This window comes from Haliotis cracherodii, unplaced genomic scaffold (genome assembly GCF_022045235.1).
Source record: "Haliotis cracherodii isolate W230 unplaced genomic scaffold, xgHalCrac1.p SCAF_6, whole genome shotgun sequence".
NCBI lineage: Eukaryota > Metazoa > Mollusca > Gastropoda > Lepetellida > Haliotidae > Haliotis > Haliotis cracherodii.
The window spans coordinates 60,915,762-60,935,407 of NW_027266319.1; the positions used below are offsets into that span (position 1 = coordinate 60,915,762).

Genomic DNA, 19,646 nt, shown 5'->3' on the forward strand with positions numbered 1-19,646 from the left:
CAATGATAGTGTAATAGGAGTTGAACGGGTTTTATCTCTTTTAAAAGAAAACAAATACCCTACGTGGGATAAATGGGTTGATATTTTTGCACAAATTGAGTACTTAATTAGTAAAAATATTTCTGCTGTGTTGGAAGCTAAAAGGGTTTTCATCTATAGCAGAAAAAAAACAATTTTATTTTACATGAGTGAGTGAGTATGGTTTAACGCCGCTTTTAGCAATATTCCAGCGATATCACGGCGGGGGACACCTTAAATGGGCTTCACACAATGTACCCATGTCGGGAATCGAACCCGGGTCTTCGGCGTGACGAGCGAACGCTTTAACCACTAGGCTACCCGACCGCCCCTTTATGGTACATGAGACCCACTCGTGATATACTATATAGAACACATAGATGTTACTATCCGTGACACAAGACGGTAACAAAGGACACATGGATGATACACTGCACACGCGTGTATTGCACACATATGATATACTACATCGGACACATCGATAATAAACTAGTATTACAGTGGACACATGGGTATGTGGGTCCTTATAGAAATATAAACTAGGAAAAAAAGATGGTATACTTTATAGGACACATGTTTTATATATTCCATACCACACTTAATGCTAATACTACACAGGACACATCAACCAAGTCAGCGCGCCTGACCACCCGATCCGGTTTGCGACTGACATACACACTTGACCTTCCCTAAGCCCTTGTAACTTAATAGTTAGTTTGCTTAAAGTCATATAGGTTTGAGACACCAGACAAGTAACAACGTCACAGTTTCATTTACAAGTTATTATTTTCTTAAATGCTCGACGAAAATCGGGACTGCTAAAATTGTAAAGGAAAGGGTTGATGGTTGAGTTGAGATACGTCAGCCAAAATGTTATGGTGTAGATGACCTCTGGAACAGCTTCCGGGTCAAAGGCGCTGATGTCAAATACGACGTGGAAGGGCACCCAACATATCATGTAGCCAACTATAATATAGGTCAACGTCACAAACACTTTCCGCTCTCGCTTGTCTGTTGAACTGTGGTCCGATTTATTAGAATGGTGTTTGGGGGGGTTGAGAGAAGTTGAAGCTTGTGCAGGGCGCCCTGTTTTAACTGTTGAGGTGGGGTTGTCGCAGTCATGAACGACGCTAATGGTCGAGACGGAACTTCGGTTGTCATGGACGTCGTTATTAGCTTGGGAAGCTTGCAGTTTTGCTGGATCGAGCAGAATGGGTGTTCTGGAGTTGGCGTCTTCGTGGACGGATGGTTTTGGTTTGGACGAGGTGATTGGCTTTGAAAGTGGACCAAGTTTCGCACGTTTCTTCATGAACAAAAACACTTTCAAGAAACAGAATATTTGTATCACACAGGCGCCGTGGTGACCCAGTGATGCAATTACGATGACAAACGCCTTGTTCTCGGACGGTTCCCACTTGCAGACTCCGGGTTCGCTGTGGGCGATACGGTCGGTGATGCAGGGAGGCAGCCATAGGATCAGCATGAACAGCCTAAAACGAGACAAACATTGGAAATATATAAGCAGGGCAATAGAGGTTATCACGCGAGTGTGTTTGGGGATGGTAAATATCCTGCATAAGGAATAAACATTGTATTTAGCGAGCCTTGGCAATTTCACAGTTAGACACTGATTTTCAGTATATTAGACTGTTCTTTTGATAATGAAAGCAATTATCCCTGTAGTTTATCCAGATTCCCGATGGTTAATTCTGACTCGATCGCCAAATGACGAGGGCGACGCCATGTTTGTTTATCAACAGTGAAAGTAGTCCCTCCTTGACCTTTGATATTTGCATCTCTATCCGCATATGACCCCAACGGATATCGTTTTTATCCGTTGGCTTTATCCTGCCGAGAAACCTACCCATTATATGATAAAAAACATTACATCTGGAGATGTTAAGTGATTGAATATTGTTTTGAGCCACAGTCAGAATCATTCCAACAGGTTTGCTTTAGGTGGACTTCCGGTATGGCACGCATGTTAGTGGCGTCGAGTGTCGAGATCCCTCCAAATTGACATTAATTCCAATGAAAATGGCCACAAGTACAAGTAATCGACCTAAAAACGATACAGATTGGAAAGCAGCCACCCAAACCACGCTTACGGAAGAATTTAGAACGAACAAAAATAGAAATACATCAGACATAGAAACGCTGTGAAGGTACAGACAAACATGGCGGCCGCCATTGAAATGGAGACGACTTTAGACATGAAAGCCTTCACAGCCTCATCATTGCGAGAACACCAAACTTAAATTTCTAATGAAATAGACTCTACTAAAGAAGAGACAACGAACATATCCAATAAATTGGAAGAAACCCTACGCTCAAAAACTATATGCGTAACATGGCAGACATCCAAAAACAACGAGAGGTATATATAAAGAAAAATAATTTGCTTATCTACGGCATTCCCGATAATGAAGACCCCGTAATGGCATGCAAGTAAATCTTCAGTGAATTCGGAATCGACGACGAACAGACCTTAATGAACATTCATCCTCTACCTCGTTTCAAACCCGGAACAGAAGCACAGCCTCATCCTATAATCATAAACTTTATCTACATGCAAGACCGACAGGCAGCTTTCAATGCGGCCTGGAAATCAAGCAGTCTCCGTTCACGCAAAATAACCATAAGAACAGACTTGCCGACTCCTTTGAAGAAATTCAGAGGCAAACTCGCAGCAAAGGCCTTAGACATGAGGAAAACATTCCATGTACAAACCAAAATATTCGAGAAAGGAATAGAAAAAACAGTGGAGCCCCTGAAAGACTATAGAGTTGGACGACCCCATCGCAACTCGTAAGTAGAAAGTTCTAAGAAAAAGTTTAATAAACCAGGAAGGGCAAATAATGTAACTGAAACCCAAGACGCTTGACTTTTCAGTTGAAAGGAAGAATTTCCTTTTCAGCTTTTTTCAGATCTACTCATAAACGTGAACATCCATCAGAGAAGTAAGAAATAGTGATGTTGTAGGAACTACGTATAATCTGCTCCCCGTTTATATATGTGAAAAAATATTCTAGGAGGAAATCATAACGGTTTTCAGACTATCATCGGGTTGGGGTGGAGGGGGGTATGAATACACCCTGGAACAGCATGTAGTGAGTGAGTGAGTGAGTTGGGTTTAACGCCGCTTTTAACAGTATTCCAGTTATATCACGGCGTGTCAGCTTAATGTGGGAGGAAAGCCTGAAGTGATGCAGGTGTCAGACGTTTACCACTTCGGTGAAACACACGAGCACGGGTATGGCGCTGACAAACCAAAAGGAACAGCATGTAAGTATGGAAATACGACTTATCACCTTCCATTATTTTCATTAACTTCGGAGATTGTGCATGTCTTATTATTAATTATCCGGGCCTGAATGGCGTTTAGAACTATACTTTTTTTTAATATACCAACATTATTTTATATCGTATGTGGAACTTATATGTTTAAAATAATATTTTTTTGTAACCTTCCGGAAACAGTACCTTACGGAAACATGACAGTAAATAAGTGTCACTTTATATGTTAGACATCAAAGACTTAATAGTAAAATGATTATTCTCGAGGAGGTAAAATAATACCCTTGGAAAGAAATACTCGAGCAGGTGATGATAACGGTTTTCATACGTATCGTCCTGTTTTTACAAAACTCCCGGAAGCAGTCCACTAATTTCATTTAACTCTTGAGATTTTGCATATCTTACTATTTCCTCTCCAGGCCTGCATATTGTTTACAATGGAGATATCGACAACACAAATAACCTTGACGAATATATTTATAGAACTTTATCTATTATAATACAGTAAACTACGTTTATTACGAACACGCTTATAACGAACTGGCGGATATAACGAACTGTTCTTTTGGCCCCGGCCATTTGATGTATGTTTGATGTATATATGCTGTATATATGCTTATAACGAACTACGGTTATAACGAACTAAATTTTGTGGTCCTTTTGAGTTCGTTATAACCGTAGTTTTCTGTACACTGGAAATTGATCATGTGACGATAATGGAAACATCTGATAAGTCAAACAGCCAGTATGGAAACACGTATTATCAGGAACAAACATGGGACACATACAAAATTCGGTACCACCACAGTCCTACTGGAAAACTTCGTGTGTTTGTTTGTATATCTTATGTTTATCACTCCTCTTGTTTTACAGACACAAAAAACACGACGATGAATACATCTCTTTCTGTACTTTGTTACTTTAACAGGACCATATAAATGTACACCTCTAGAAAATGGCTAACAAAATAAAAGTAGCATCTGCTAACCATAAAAGCTTCGGGAAAACGAATTAGATAAAAGAAACAATGAATACTTGGAGAAGAATAAGGTCCGCTATATATGCAACATCCATATTAAAAAAGAGTGAGTGAGTGAGTATGGTTTTAAGCCGCTTTTAGCAATATTCCAGCTATATTAGGGCGGGGGACACCAGAAATGGGCTTCACACATTGTACCCATGTCGGGAATCGAACCCGGGTCTTCGGCGTGACGAGCGAACGCTTTAACCACTAGGTTACCCGACCACCCCTATTAAAAAAGAGAATACTATGCGCAACAAATGGTGACTACAAAGTATCATTGCACCGTATAAATCAAATGCTAGACGAGTAGCCATTTTAGCCATGTTTCTAATAACGAATCTACAGTAATTTCTGGTTGGTTGGTTTGTTGTTTTAGGCCGCACTCAGCAATATTCCAGCTGTATGACGGCGGTCTGTAAATAATTGAGCCTGGACCAGACAATCCAGTGATTAATATCATGAGCATCGATCCACACATTTGGAATCGAGGACATGCTTCAACCAAATCAGCGAACCTGTAGTGACCACCTGATCCTCCTACGATAAGCATAGTCGCCTTTTACTTTGTGGTGACTGGAATTGGTCAACAATCCTTCAATAGACCTTTAAGGCTAACAAAGCATACATAATCTACAAGCATGAAATAAAGTTGTAGAATATTGTAGATTGTGACTTACGTGAAGTCTAGAAAGAAAATAATAAAGAAAATAATCCCTGACAGCAGGCTAGATAAGACTTTATTTCTGGTCTCTTTAGAGATATTTAAACTCACTCAACGATCAGTCTTGCGAGGACATAAATCCGATCACTCAGTGACCACCCTCTGATGCACTTTACAAAACTAAAGGCAGAAGCTTTTGGAAGTAGGATGCGTCTTTATAATTCAAATGAAGAGCTTAGAGCTAAAAGGGGCCAAAATGCACTTTGGCCCTTTTTTTGCATATTATTGTACAAATAACATCTTTGAGTTCTTGTCTACCTGAAAATTTGTTTTTGTATGTTTTCAATATAGCTACTTAAAATTCTATAAAGGGCCAAAGTCAAGTTCCGAAAGAGCCAAAGTCACTTGTATTTCAACTATTTCAACAAAGTTAGCATTAGTTTAAATCATTTAAAAGTACTTCAATAGCATGTGTTTGTACTTGCAGTAGTAGTTTATCAATCTCAGATGTTAAATCCAATGCTAACAGGGCCAGAATACAGACATTGGCCCTTTCCACCCTTACACAAATTAAAAACGTGAGTTTATTTCCCTTTTTGAATGTTTTTATAACAACATAATTATATATCTCTGATGTCAGAATGCGTTAATGTCTAGGAATTTATCGGCAAGAAGAAAGATCGTCAACATGCATGATATTATGTGTTTTCATCACTTTTCTCAAAACAGACTCCATATGACATTGGCCCTTATGGCTCTAAGCTCTTCAAATATGATTTTGTACAAGTATAGAACAGTTTTAGGGAAACAACATTAGAATAATAAAAACATATACTAAATACGCTATTACGAACAAAACTGTAGATGATTTAGACTTTGAATTGAAACTCACATTCGCTTTTTTGAAAACCTTTTTAAGGAAAGTGAAAGTGAAATCAATATAAAGATCATCAAAAAATGAAAAAGACAACATAAACATATTTTGGAAACTCCAATTACAGAATTAGAAAATGAGAGAAGATATATCAAATTTTTAAGGAATCGATACGAGAAGAAATCAGAGAAGAGGAAAATAAAGGTATAAAAAATAGAAAAAGAATACACTGGTATCACACACCTATCCACCTATAACTGAAGGGAGTGGTATAAGATGCTGTGACTCGCTGTACAGAGTTGGGTTCCTTGGGCACTCCAGAACCCTATGATCGCGGGTCCGAATACCGGTTCGCGAAGATTAAATTTGAGTGAGTGAGTGAGTGAGTGAGAGGGTGAGTTGGGTTTAACGCCGATTTTAATAGCATTCCAGTAATATCAGTGCGTGTCAGCTTAATGTGGGAGGAAAGCCCGAAGTGATGCAGGTCTCAGACGTTTACAACTTCGGTGAAACCCACGAGCACGGGTATGGTGCTGACAAACCTAGAAACGTAATCGGAGCGAACCGGGATTCGAACCCACAATCAAAGGTTTCTGGCGTGCCCAACTCTGCACAACGAATCGCGGCGCCTTAGACGACTGGGCCTACGCCCCCGGATACATGTGTAGTTAATTATGGACATATCTCATAGGTATGTTTTTTTCACATTTTGTGGATACATCTTTACATGCGTGTATTGAATCAATAGCAGCTGACTTCTCATGATGTGTTTATGCAGTTGCAATATACTCGCAAAATGGACTCTGTTTTGGGGAGAGATTTTGTATAATTATGGACAGGGCATTTCTTTATTATCTTATCGATTTCTTCTCCCATATCTGAGAATAACCATGTACTCATTGTGTGAAGAGCTCATGTTGCCACAAGATGAAACTATTCAATCTCTTTCTGTTGACAGAGCCTCTGGTACGACTGATTAGACTGACAATGTATCAATGCTGAACATCTCGATGTACATACAGCCTCTTGTTGGGTGACATTTAGACAGTACTGTGTTTTGATGGTATGGACAACTATTTAAGTTGATGTCATTCTTGAAATATGGATGTTTAAGACGTAGCTTCAGAAGCCGTCACGGTGCAAGAATACAATTTTTGAGAGAACTGCCCAATTTGTCATATATTGCGAAATGACTTTGAAAACCTCTATCTCATCATATTGGCGTTTGTCAATAGTTGGTAAATAAAGAAAGCATCTCATTGATGTATGGAGCCTGAAAATATTATTTTAGGGTTCGCTAACGATGAATCTGTATTTATTCATGCTAGGAGAGCCCTGAAATTTCCCAAGGAAGGAGTAACTGGTCCGTCAATGTATACCTAATTTCGAAATTACAATGTCGCAAAAAACGGATGTCAAAATATGTCGTTCAGATGATTTTATTGATTGATTGGTTGGTTGGTTGATTTGTTGTTTAACTTCGCACTCAGCAATATTCCAGCTATATGACGGCGGTCTGTAAATAATCGAATCTGGATCAGATTTTCCAGTGATTAATATCATGAGCATCGATTTGTTGATTGGACATTCACTCGGTGTTGACAAAGACGATTTAATGAAATACCGTATAAGGAATAACTCGTGAATAGGAAGAGACAGACACAGCTGGGACTGTGAGATGACACGCCCCCCCCCCCCCCCCCCTCCCCTCCCCTCCAAGTCTATGTATAGCAACTATTGCTTGATAAAACATGTCACCTGTATCATCATTTCCCTTCTCTGAGGAATTGTTGTTGGATTTCTAGCGCCATTATTTTCAATTGGTTTCTTGACGGGTGCCACGAATGAACACTTGACCTGCCTTTGCAGGTGTTTGTGACGGATACCACCGGTTGGGCAGGAGTAATTCGTAACTATTAATACATGCTTATGATATAGTCGGAATCGTGTGGTGATTCTAGTTTCAGCAGAGATTCCTGATGATTATGGTGCTGGTTTTGACGCTTTTATGAGTGAGTGAGTGAGTTTAACGCCGTTTTTAACAGTATTCCAGTTATATCACGGCGTGTCAGCTTAATGTGGGAGGAAAGCCCGAAGTGATGCAGTTCTCAGACGTTTACCACTTCGGTGAAACCCACGAGCACGGGTATGGTGCTGACAAACCTAGAAACCTAATCGGGGCGAACCGGGATTCGAACCGACAATCATAGGTTTCTGGCGTGCCCAAGGGACGCAAATCTGCACAGCCAATCGCGGCGCCTTAGACTACTGGGCCACCCGTGCCCCCGCCGCTTTTATGAATAATTATACATAATTCATAAGAAGCAGGTATAATGAAGCGAACTAAGTATATATACTACCGACAAAAAGTAAGATGAAATGACAGCGAAGGTGTATGGACGATAAATGGCTGAAAAAAAATTAATGTTGGTCCAGTAGATTAATATCTGGTGTGTCCACCATGTTGGGCGATGCATGCAGCCTTATATTGATTAAGTTGTGTGTGCATTCGTCACCTGCAAGAAGACTCGTCCCCCTCAGTCGTGACCAACTCGTGTTATTCCGGGATGATTTCAAGTTCTTCGTCAAAGAATCCCTCAGAAATAATTTCTGTTTTTACATATGTCTTGCATCTAAAAATATACCCAAGACACAGTTAAATGTGTTCAATCATACTGTATAATTTCGCATGTCCTGATGTGCTTTTAATTGCATCTGAAATATAACTGATTTTTTTGGGGAAAATATGTGAACCATTGCGCAACGAGTTGACAATTGTTTGAGGTATGCCCGTTTGCGCTAAGACGGAACCCGGTCGCAAACATGGCCACGAGAGGGGCACGAGTCACTATTCGGCTTGTCCCGAAGTAACACGAGTTGGTCACGAATGTTGCGTTTTGTGTACTTCCTACCTTTCCGCCTGAAGAGTAACCTGGAGTTGGGCCACGTTGGCGGGTGCTGGGTCCCTTTCGGGGTCATGTCAGGGAACTTAGCAGGCCAGTCAGATAATCGGTGACGACCTGGGCACGGTGTGGTCTGGCATTGTCATTTTCAGTGCCACATTTCTGCCGATAATTTTAGCGAATGGATCAACGACAGCTCGCCAGAATTTTGCCAACATATCGCTGTCCAGTCCCTTCACAATATCCAAATCAGTTTGCCTGTCATGTGTGATACCGCCCGACCCGATGACACAACCGCCCCAATACAGTTTGTTGCCCTGGCATACCTCTGGCCGCTACGTCGCCTACAACGTTTTCTTCCATCCGTGAATTGGAATGAAAACCTTGATTCGTCTGTAACCACGGGGTAACGCACAACCCGTACCTACTGTTGTCTAGCCCACCTATGGAAATCTGTGAGGGTCTCACCTTTAGGTCACCGAGGGGGTTACAGGGCACCTTGATTTCACGCCGAGGGCTGCATAGTGCCGGTTGTTAACGTTAGATGTTGGATCGCCTTTCTTTCTATTGGAAACATGATTTGAATCAGTGCAATTAATGTAATGAGACGATCTGGTCTAGATCCTTTAGTTAGGGACGCATTGCAACCCCATCCGGTTGATGGTACTTGTTGATGACGAGAAATTAAACTTTTTGATTTGTCAAATATTCGGAAAACCTCGGACGTCCCCCACCCCACCTCTGTCGTAACCACTACTCACCATTCTGTCTGTTCATTGAGATACATACACTACAAAACTGTTAATGTTGATCGCTTTACCTGCATTTAAACATACTTTTAAACATACTTTAAAAACATGCTGAACTGTATGTATGTACGCTGAAGAATTACCAAGCAACAGCCAATTTACAACGTTTTGTATTTGCCTTGTGCGTTTAAAGATGCAAATATACTGAACCGCAAAAGAAACGTCACCCCATGTAACAGTGCATGAAAAGTTGTCATTTAAATAACTAGGTAATGTTTGTCAAAGTTTCTAAAATTTAACATGTACTTGTCCGGAAAAATGAAATTTGATGATAAAAAAACCAAACAGATGACAATAAAATCGATCGCCCTAATGCATCACGGCAACGGCCATGGTAACCCAATGCACGTGAGTTCCGAGCAAATTGAAATGGACATGCGTTCCCCCATTTCTTGCCCTATAAAAAATCACCCAGATCGGATAATATTCATTCGTTATTGAATTGCTACCACATCCCATGATTGACAAGAAATCAGCGACACCAAGCCCTTGGACGGCTGCAAGCTGGACAAACCGCCCAGAAAGTATGTCTCAAAGAATATTTACAGTGTTTGGACAAATAAGGTTTCTCATATATCTATCCATCATGGTGACGTTTCTTTTGCGGTTCAGTATACATTTAGTCCATGCGGAAGCTATTCGATGAGGATCGTTAGCGTCATGTTGGCAGACACATTTCATTAATGCCTAAGTATTGTATTGTTAACAATGCTAATGTTTGGACATATTTTGGTCAATATTCTCGTGCAAACGGTAAATCACCGGTTGGTTTGTTATAGATATTTCGGAAGAAAGTTAATTTCGCTTTATAAAATGATATTTACTGAGAACTCGACGTGCAGTATTCTCTATTTTATAACCTTGGAGAAAATGTTTTCATGTCATATTTACTAAAATATGCTCATCTTATTATCAGAATTTAAGACATTAACGCTTAGTCACCAGGAAATGAGGTGAGGTGCAGAACTGGGGTTTAACGTCGCGTCCACGATTATTGCACTTATATAGTGACGTGCATGTACGTGTGTGTTTGTGTGTGTGTGGCTGCATGAACTAGTCCGGACTGATGCCGATTTATAGTGCTAGCCCACTTAGATACCATGCCGCAGTTTAACATGAATACCCACTCAGACACAGTATATTGACTCCGAGCCGACCAGTCTTTGTTTTAACCACTTAATGCCGAGCGCCAGACAAGATAACAACAAATACCATCTTTAAACGTCTTTTGGTATGACGCGGCCAGGGATCGAACCGCGGACCTTCTGCTCTCCGGGCGGACGCTCTACCACAAGAACACGGAGCCGGTCACCAGGAAATGAAAATAGTCACCAAGTTTCATGAAAGATCATAAAACATTCAGTGCGCTTACAAAGACAAACCATCGAAAGAACTCTCTCCATAATCATCAGAACTCGTGGCTATGTGTCCATGGTACAGTTGGGACGATATCATGAGCATTTATGAATCAAATAGTGATGACATCAAAGATGAGAGTATCCACTGGTGGCAACCGTCACAAACACATGCTAGTGAAGTGTTCACCTGAATAAACACGGGAACATAATTATGGCAAGGTTCAAAATAGGGATTTTTATCCGGCATCGATTTCTCCACAGATGCGCCGAGTTTGGAAATATTTCCCACATGTCTACCATAAAACATTTTGAAAGCTTTGCTGATGCTTAGTAAGTCTAATCACATATTGTGTTCTGATTTGGATGCGTCCTGGGGTGTATTCAGTTCAATGTTGAGAAGAAATGAACAACGAACGAAGGTATTATGCGCTTGAAATACCTCCTCTTGCCGGATATCAACACGTGAGATTGTCTCCGGCAAGAAAACAGGTCGATAGTCTGCAGTAATCTGGCGTATCACTGTTTAAAGGGAAATGAAAAACACTGTTGTGTACAGAACTATCACCACCGTCATCACAACACCCAACACTAATCAATATTGATTGCTCACTAGCCGCGAAAATACAGACAACATACAGCTGTTACTTCTTAAATTCGATCATTTATATCTTTTTACTACAGAGATACGAGGGGCACAGGTGGCCCAGTCGTCTAATGCGCCGTGATTCGCTGTGCAGAGTTGCGTCCCTTTGACACGCCAGAAACCTGTGATTGTGGGTTCGAATCCCGGTTCGCCCACATTATGTTTCTAGGTTTGTCAGCACCATACCCGTGCTCGTGGGTTTCACCGAAGTGGTTTCACTTCGGACATTCCTCCCACATCAAGCTGACACGCCGTGATATAACTGTAATAATGTTTCTGGCGTGCCCAAGAGATGCACCTCTGCACAGCGAATCACGGCGCCTTAGACGACTGAGCCACCCGTGCCCCTCGTATCTCTGTAGTAAAAAGATAAAAATGATCGAATTTAAGAAGTAACAGCTGTATGTTGACTGCATTGATTAGTGTTGGGTGTTGTGATTACGGTGGCGATAGGTCTGTACACAACACTAACTCTCCTCACTATTTTGCCACCGGACAGTGATTATAACCTGTATACCAATGAATAATGCAATTATGATGTTCTTTACGGGACCACATTTCGAAATGCTTTACATGTACCATGAGCAATCTACGGGGAGTCCACTAAGTGTCCTGCTGTTTCCTTAAACATATCCTGTTTTAAGAAACTCAACATGTCAATTGACAATTAGTGGACCATTAGCGTCCTGTATTGGATAGCAAAATGACTGTCAAGCGATGTTCCAGTGTCACCTCGTGTTTGCAGTGCCATTACCAGCAGGAAGCGGCTGTATAGAAATACGAAACAATCACCACTGTCCAGAACATTAGATGACGATGCATCCTGGGTACTTTGTAAACGTGAGTGAGGATATCAATACTGACTGGTACATGTCATCGTAATGTCAGATGTGTGGGTAAGTAGATGGTTAGATCTCAGTGCTTACTGACAAATGAACGTTGAGTGATTGAATGTGAATCTACAACCACAAGTCAATGGAGACATTGTTACTTCCGCTACATTAAGCATAACAAAGGGGAGTAGCCCGGGGGACAAGCTCTTTAAGATTCAGCAACCGTGCTTCCTGTCAGAGAGGAAGGGAGGGGTGGTGGCACGCGAAGCCCATGGCAAGTCGTTCTTGGGTCCCACTGGCGCGTTGGAGCGTTGCATACTTCTGCCTTCTGTGAATCAACGATGGCGGTTCGAATCCCACATTCGCAGTGATTATGATTCCAGGTTAGACGGCAACACACCCGTTCTTATAGTTTCATCTAAGTGGTACGCGTCTAGAACCTGCATCACTTCTGGCCAAGCTGACATAACGCGTTGTTGAGTAACTTAATAATATTCAAAACTCTCTTAGTGTCATGGAATCTGTCTCTGTGGGGCGGTCGGGTAGCCTAGTGGTTAAAGCGTTCGCTCGTCACGCCGAAGACCCGGGTTCGATTCCCGACATGGGTACAATGTGTGAAGACCATTTCTGGTGGCCCCCGCCGTGATATTGCTGGAATATTGCTAAAAGCGGCGTAAAACCGTAGTCAGTCTCTGTGTGGTTCGGAGTCGGGGTCAAGAAACCAAAACAAATTGAAATATGTTCTCTCTGTTGTCTCATTTGAGAGAGGACATGCCCAAAATGAATAAAGAGAAGATATTTGGATGAAACAGTATAATTTATATTCCATTTCACATGATGAATGCATGTTGAGATGGCAAATGCAAGAACAGGGAGGTATATGACAGCTCGACCATTTAATTTAATTTATAATCGACCTTTTAAGGGGGGGGAAGGGGACTTGGATTTTTGTTTTAGGCGGAATAATTTTTAAAGTTACCACCCTTAACAAGTCCAGTGGGCGATTTCTATTATTTTCATTATATTTAGAAGATCATGTCAGTAGAGTCCACATCATCTTCATCCTGATCCTGATACAAAAGGTCAAAGCGTCAAAAGGCTAGGAACTCCAAGAAACTTTGAACGAGTTCCATGATTCACTGACATAAAAGGATGTAGTCAGTCTGAAGAAGTTGGAACTTTTGATATAGTTCGTTATGACCCCCAGTACTTTATTTTCTTGTTTGAGCAGTTGGGTAGCCCAGTGGTTGAAGTGTTTGTTCGTCACGCCAAAGGTACGGGTTTGATTCCCTGAATGGGTACAATGTAAGAAGCCTATCTCTGAAGACGCCAGCTGTGATACGGCTGAATTTGCTTTGTAAGAGGCGGCATAAAACAATACTCACTTACATATATTCGTGTTCGTTATAACCATGTTCTACTTTAGTGTCTTTTGTAAATGTCAAAAAACGTATGCCATGGTTATGAAATGGATCAGTTAAAGTATGTGTGGGTGCGTGGGTAGAGGTGACGTTGAGGGTTCGTTCCCCTGCACTTTTTTATTGTTTTATGTTAATGTCCCAACGGATAAGTTAATGTCCCAACGGATAAGTGAATGTCCCAACGGATAAGTTAATGTCCCAATGGATAAGTTAATGTCCCAACGGATTAGTTTATGTCCCAACGGATAAGTTAATGTCCCAATGGATAAGTTAATGTCCCAACGGATTAGTTTATGTCCCAACGGATTAGTTAATGTCCCAACGGATTAGTTTATGTCACAACGGATAAGTTAATGTCCCAATGGATAAGTTAATGTCCCAACGGATTAGTTTATGTCCAAACGGATAAGTTAATGTCCCAATGGATAAGTTAATGTCCCAACGGATTAGTTTATGTCCCAACGGATTAGTTTATGTCCCAACGGATAAGTTAATGTCCCAACGGATAAGTTCATGTCCCAACGGATTAGTTTATGTCCCAACGGATAAGTTAATGTCCCAACGGATTAGTTAATGTCCCAACGGATTATTTAATGTCCAAACGGATAAGTTAATGGGAGTCATCACACACCTACCTCTCAAACAGTTCATGCAATTAAAAGGATTACTGTAACCAATTATTTTGAGCGAGCTATGCTCATATCTATTTGCAATAAAATGAACAGTTTACGCAATTAAATGAACAATTCTCACCAATTACTAAACATTATTGGTCACCAATATAGTCACCAATTATTCATGATGAAGTTTTCTCATCCCTATTTGCTATTATTAATCTTTCCATCATTCGAAAATGTCAAATGCGCAGATAGATGTAAGATCTCTTCCTACGAGTCGGGGTGGGTTGTGGGGGTTTGGGGTGGGGTGGGGTGGGGTGGGGTGGGAGAGATATTTGGTGACGGTAGTTTACGTGTGTAGGGGAACAGGAGAGAACGTAACGGCATTGTCATCTGGCAGTGCACAGCCAAAGACTGTAGAACCGGCAACAACCACCAACATCCACAAGTCCACAATGACATAAAAGGTATTTTCCATTTAAACAAAAAATGTTTAGAAATAAGAAGAAATGTTTAAAAATGCTTAATTCATAAATCAATTATAATATATTATTCTAAAAAGCTGCATTTCCCAAATACATTTAAATTGTATGTTTCACTATTTTAGGACTATTGTTGATATTTTGTAGATTGGAGAGACATTTTTCTCTTTGAAGAAGATGCCCATGAAGATCCGGGGTAAAGTAGGTCTTCAGCAACCCATGCTTGCCGTAAAAGGCGACTATGCTTGTCGTAAGAAGCGACTTGCGGGATCGGGTGGTCAGGCTCGCTGACTTGGTTGATGCATGTCAACGATTCCAGTTGCGTGGAAGGATGCTCGTGGTATAAATCACTGGATTGTCTGATCCAGACTCGATTATTTACAGACCGCCGCCATATAGATGGAATATTGCTTATTGCGGCGCAAAACAACAAACTAACAAATCTTTGAATGCGAAGGCTGAGACTTCTCGACAGTACCATGAGGAAGTCAACCTACTCCGTGTAGGACAGCAGATAGAGGTTCTGTATGTTAATCAAATAAGAAAACAACTGCATCACATGCCTGTGTTCATTATTATCGTTGTCGTTACACTTCGTCGACAAACTAATTGCAATGTTTGAAAATAGCATAAAAAGATGCTATGCCCCCTGTCACCAAACCTCCTTGTGAGTTAGAACAAGTCAGCTCTACACAATAGAAAGATGATAAAGGGTGACGTGGGAAGGAACTGAAACGATATTGATGGCATTCATTCTCCTCCCAACTTTCAAAGACTGGCGTGATTTTCTCTCCACGTGGATCATTTAGCTAGCGAAGGGTGGGTAATCAATGCAATTATTATCTCTCTTTCTATTGATGTGCATTAGCGATATGTAAACTGAAAATGCGCTTATTCAATAACACAGTCATGTTTAGCACACATGTCGGAAGTTTAACCTTTAACGACAATTACTAAACATTGTTCTTAGGGTCTTGGGACGGTGGTTGGGGATAGGAGAGACAGGACATACTTTTCACTGCTTCCATGCACGCAATATTATTTCCGTGAATTGTGAGCCGGACAATTTCATTAATTTCAAAACACTTTTTTTCCATAATACCCTGCGAACAATTTACTTCTTTTTGGTAAAACCTGAACAAACATAATTGTTTCCCGGATTTGATTTCAATAAGGAGATAAACATAATGTGTTTTCAATGTAGAGCTAGGTTTCCTGTAGATTAAACCGCGCTAAATTGAATTTGGAACCGATCTGGAACGGGCAGCGATGCCACACATCCTTTGAATATTGTAGTAACCGAATATGCGGATATTGTAATCTGTAATTCTAGCTATAATTATTTAAATATGCCGGAAGGCTCGCTGACTTGGTTGATGCATGTCATCGATCCGAATTGCGTGGATCGATGCTCATGATATTAATCACTGGATTTTCTGGTCCAGACTCGATATTGCTGAGTGCGGCGTAAACCAACAAACCAAACCAAAACCAAAAAAAGCCTACCAACAATGACCGAAAATAGTACTATTCTATGAATGTTAAATTCCGCTTGATGCGGCCGTCAAACCAGCTGTTTCAATCAGAGGGGGTTTATTGTGATTTAATAGCCTCTGACTGACCAATCAGAATCGAGTAAATTCCAAATTCATGGTAGAATGTTTTTTGCTTGTGGTCCAGACTCAATTTACATCATAAACAGGCCGCCGTCATAGGGCTGTGTTATTACATAGTGTGGCACAAAACCAACATACAAACAACTAACATAGAACGTGATAAACTAAATATTATATGAACTAAAACTATAAGTACTGACCATATTGATATGTAGACTTAGTATGGTTGACAAGTATTATTTTTTATTAAATCGCCAGTGAGTTATTTGATATATTGCCGAAATAATCATACCAAATGTTGGTGATTTAAATTTCTGTTAATAGAAAAAGATTCTTCCATAAAATAATATTATACAGGAACAATGTGTTTTCTGCAATATAGATGTAGCGCTGTCGAGTTAATTTTGTACAATTATAGTTTTTATACTTACCTAAATACCCCACTTCCAATGATGTGGGTTTCAAAACTTCACCAAATTTGCTTTTTTTCAGATGTACTGGGTACAGATATCGCGAAAACTATTGCCATATATAGTGGTTCAACTATTGCATAAATAGTGATTCAACCATTTCAATATGTAGTGGTTCAATAGTTGCAACATCTAGTGGTTCAATCATTTCAAAATAGAGTGGTTCAACCATTGAAGAATTATAGAGGTCCAAATATTTCCAAATATAGTGGTTCAACCACTGGAATATTTAGTGGTTCAAACATTTCAATATTTAGGGGTTCAAACATTTCAATATATAGTGGTTAGACTATTCCAGTATTTAGTGGTTTAACAGTTGCACCATGTAGTGGTTCAATCATTTCAAAATATAGTGGTTCAACCACTGAAAATCTATAGCGGTCCACATATTTCAAAATATAGCGGTTCAACCGTTCCAATATATAGTGGTTCAACCGTTCGAATACATAGTGGTTCAACCGTTCAAATGTGTAGTGGTTCAACCGTTCCAATATACAGCGGTACAACCCTTCCAATATATAGCGGTTCAACCATTCCAGTATATAGCGGTTCAACCCTTCCAATATATAGCGGTTCAACCCTTCCAATATATAGCGGTTGAACCCTTCCAATATATAGCGGCGGTTCAACCCTTCCAATATATAGCGGTTCAACCCTTCCAATATATAGCGGTTCAACCATTCCAGTATATAGTTGTTCAACCCTTCCAATATTTAGTGGTTCAACAGTACAATATTTAGTGGTTAATCTGTCGCAATATTTAGTGGTTCAACAGTTGCTTTATATAGTGGTGCAATATATAGTCTAAACACCAAAGTCTAAACACCAATCCGAGTGTACAAAACAAAGCAGTATGAACATCTTTAAAGGTCATCCTCAGCTCGCTGTAAAGACTCCAACTATTTATTCCAACTGTGCCCTGATTATTATGCTTGGTTTGAAAGCATCGGACCCGTGCTCGTGGGTATTACTAACGTCATGTATCATTTTGGCCTTTCCCAAAACATTAAGCTGACACGCCGTGATATAACTAAAATGCCGTTCCTGAGTTCACTCACTAGTGTAATAGAATAATAGAAAACTTTTTTCGGTTAAGGGTGCGACCGATTAAATCAAAGTGCAACAATCAGAAAATGAAATACAAACAGATCAAGTTTGAATTAATTTAATTTCTCCGATAGCTCAATTTTTTTTATTTTTTAAACCGGCTCACTCACTCAATTTTTATGATGTGGAAAAAAAAGATATTAAATGGAAGTATAAAAATCAAACAAAGATGCTGTTAAGGATTTAAATAATATTTGATCAAATGTCTTGCATAGTATTTATAAACCGTCAATGCCAGATAGTAATTAGTCTCGATTATTTGGCGAAACAGATTCAATTGGTGCAAAGATAAATAGTGGCTAAGATTACTTAAATGGATCACTGAAATTCAGTGATTACGCCAAGGGTTCGCGAAAATGGTAAGCAAGTCACGCTCGCCCGGTAGCACCCGTCTGTGTCTTTTTCCTTAATGTAAGACAGGAGACAACACACAAACATGTTACTCTGCCGATAGTCGCAAGTATCCTTCACTTTATTGTTCGGGATAAACCGACAGCCCAACAAAAGTTTAGGCCAACTTTTATTTGGTATTGACGTTGATAAATTTAGTTTTATTTTATTTCGATCTACCCTCGTTAATTGGTTTGTAAAACATCCATCAACATATCAAAATAGAGATTTTAATACAAGTAATTGTATAACTCGATAAATACATACCAAATGATACCGATGACGACGAGCGTCTTCCTCTTGTTGTGGTGATTACGGTAATGGATGCTCCATTGAACTGACCAGAAACGGTCAAGCGATATGACCACTAGCGTGAAAACCGACGCAAACGTCATACCGTAGTCGAAGAAGATCCACAGTCCGCACATGAAGATGCCGAGAGGCCAGTGTCCGAGGATATTGTCCGTTGTATACAGGGACATTGCCGTCAGCGCTACAAGGACGTCGGTGATGGCCAAGTTGACGATGTAGTAGTTGAATACCGTCTGCAGGCGTTTGTCTTTGTAAACGGCCAAGAGCACAAGAAGGTTCCCACATACTGTGATAAGTACAAGGATGTACAGAATCACCCCGAGGATGATCCTAATGGGGGGAATAGGTTCCGATGGCAAGTCAACGTTGTTGGACAAGTTCACTGAAGTGTTGCTCTCCATCATGGCCGAAGAAGAAATCTTTCAGATTATTAACTATGTACTTCAAATAGCCCCGCCAGTGTGGCCACTTGACTACAATTACTTCTCACCAGTAACTCATCAACAAATACCCGTCACCTCGGCACGTTATTGCCATTATACAGTATACAGTAAACCATCTTTTGAAATACCATACATTAAAGAGCATTATCAGTAGACACCGTCATTCCATGTGTTCCCCTTTTTGCCAAGATGTGTAATCAGTAATCGAGGCTCTTCTCAGCTTCAAGCTACAGAGAACGCAACTCTTCCTTAGCTATCACACGTCTAACCTTTCAGTCAACTGATCAGTGTCAACGCCTGAGAAACATCAGTTTGCAATGACTGAGATAGTACATGCCTTCATCGACTCATTCTGTGACGATCGTTGT

General features: G+C 40.4%; 1 protein-coding gene across 1 annotated transcript; it reads right to left on the bottom strand.

The window, feature by feature from the left end:
• Positions 1 to 787: 787 nt before the first annotated feature.
• LOC139446560 (alpha-2A adrenergic receptor-like) lies at positions 788 to 19,236 on the bottom strand. The gene is made up of 2 exons (XM_071227858.1): positions 18,791 to 19,236; positions 788 to 1,508 (listed from the first exon to the last, which is right to left on the bottom strand). The coding sequence occupies exons 1-2, from the start codon at positions 19,234 to 19,236 to the stop codon at positions 788 to 790; spliced, it is 1,167 nt and encodes a 388-aa protein (XP_071083959.1).
• Positions 19,237 to 19,646: the final 410 nt, after the last annotated feature.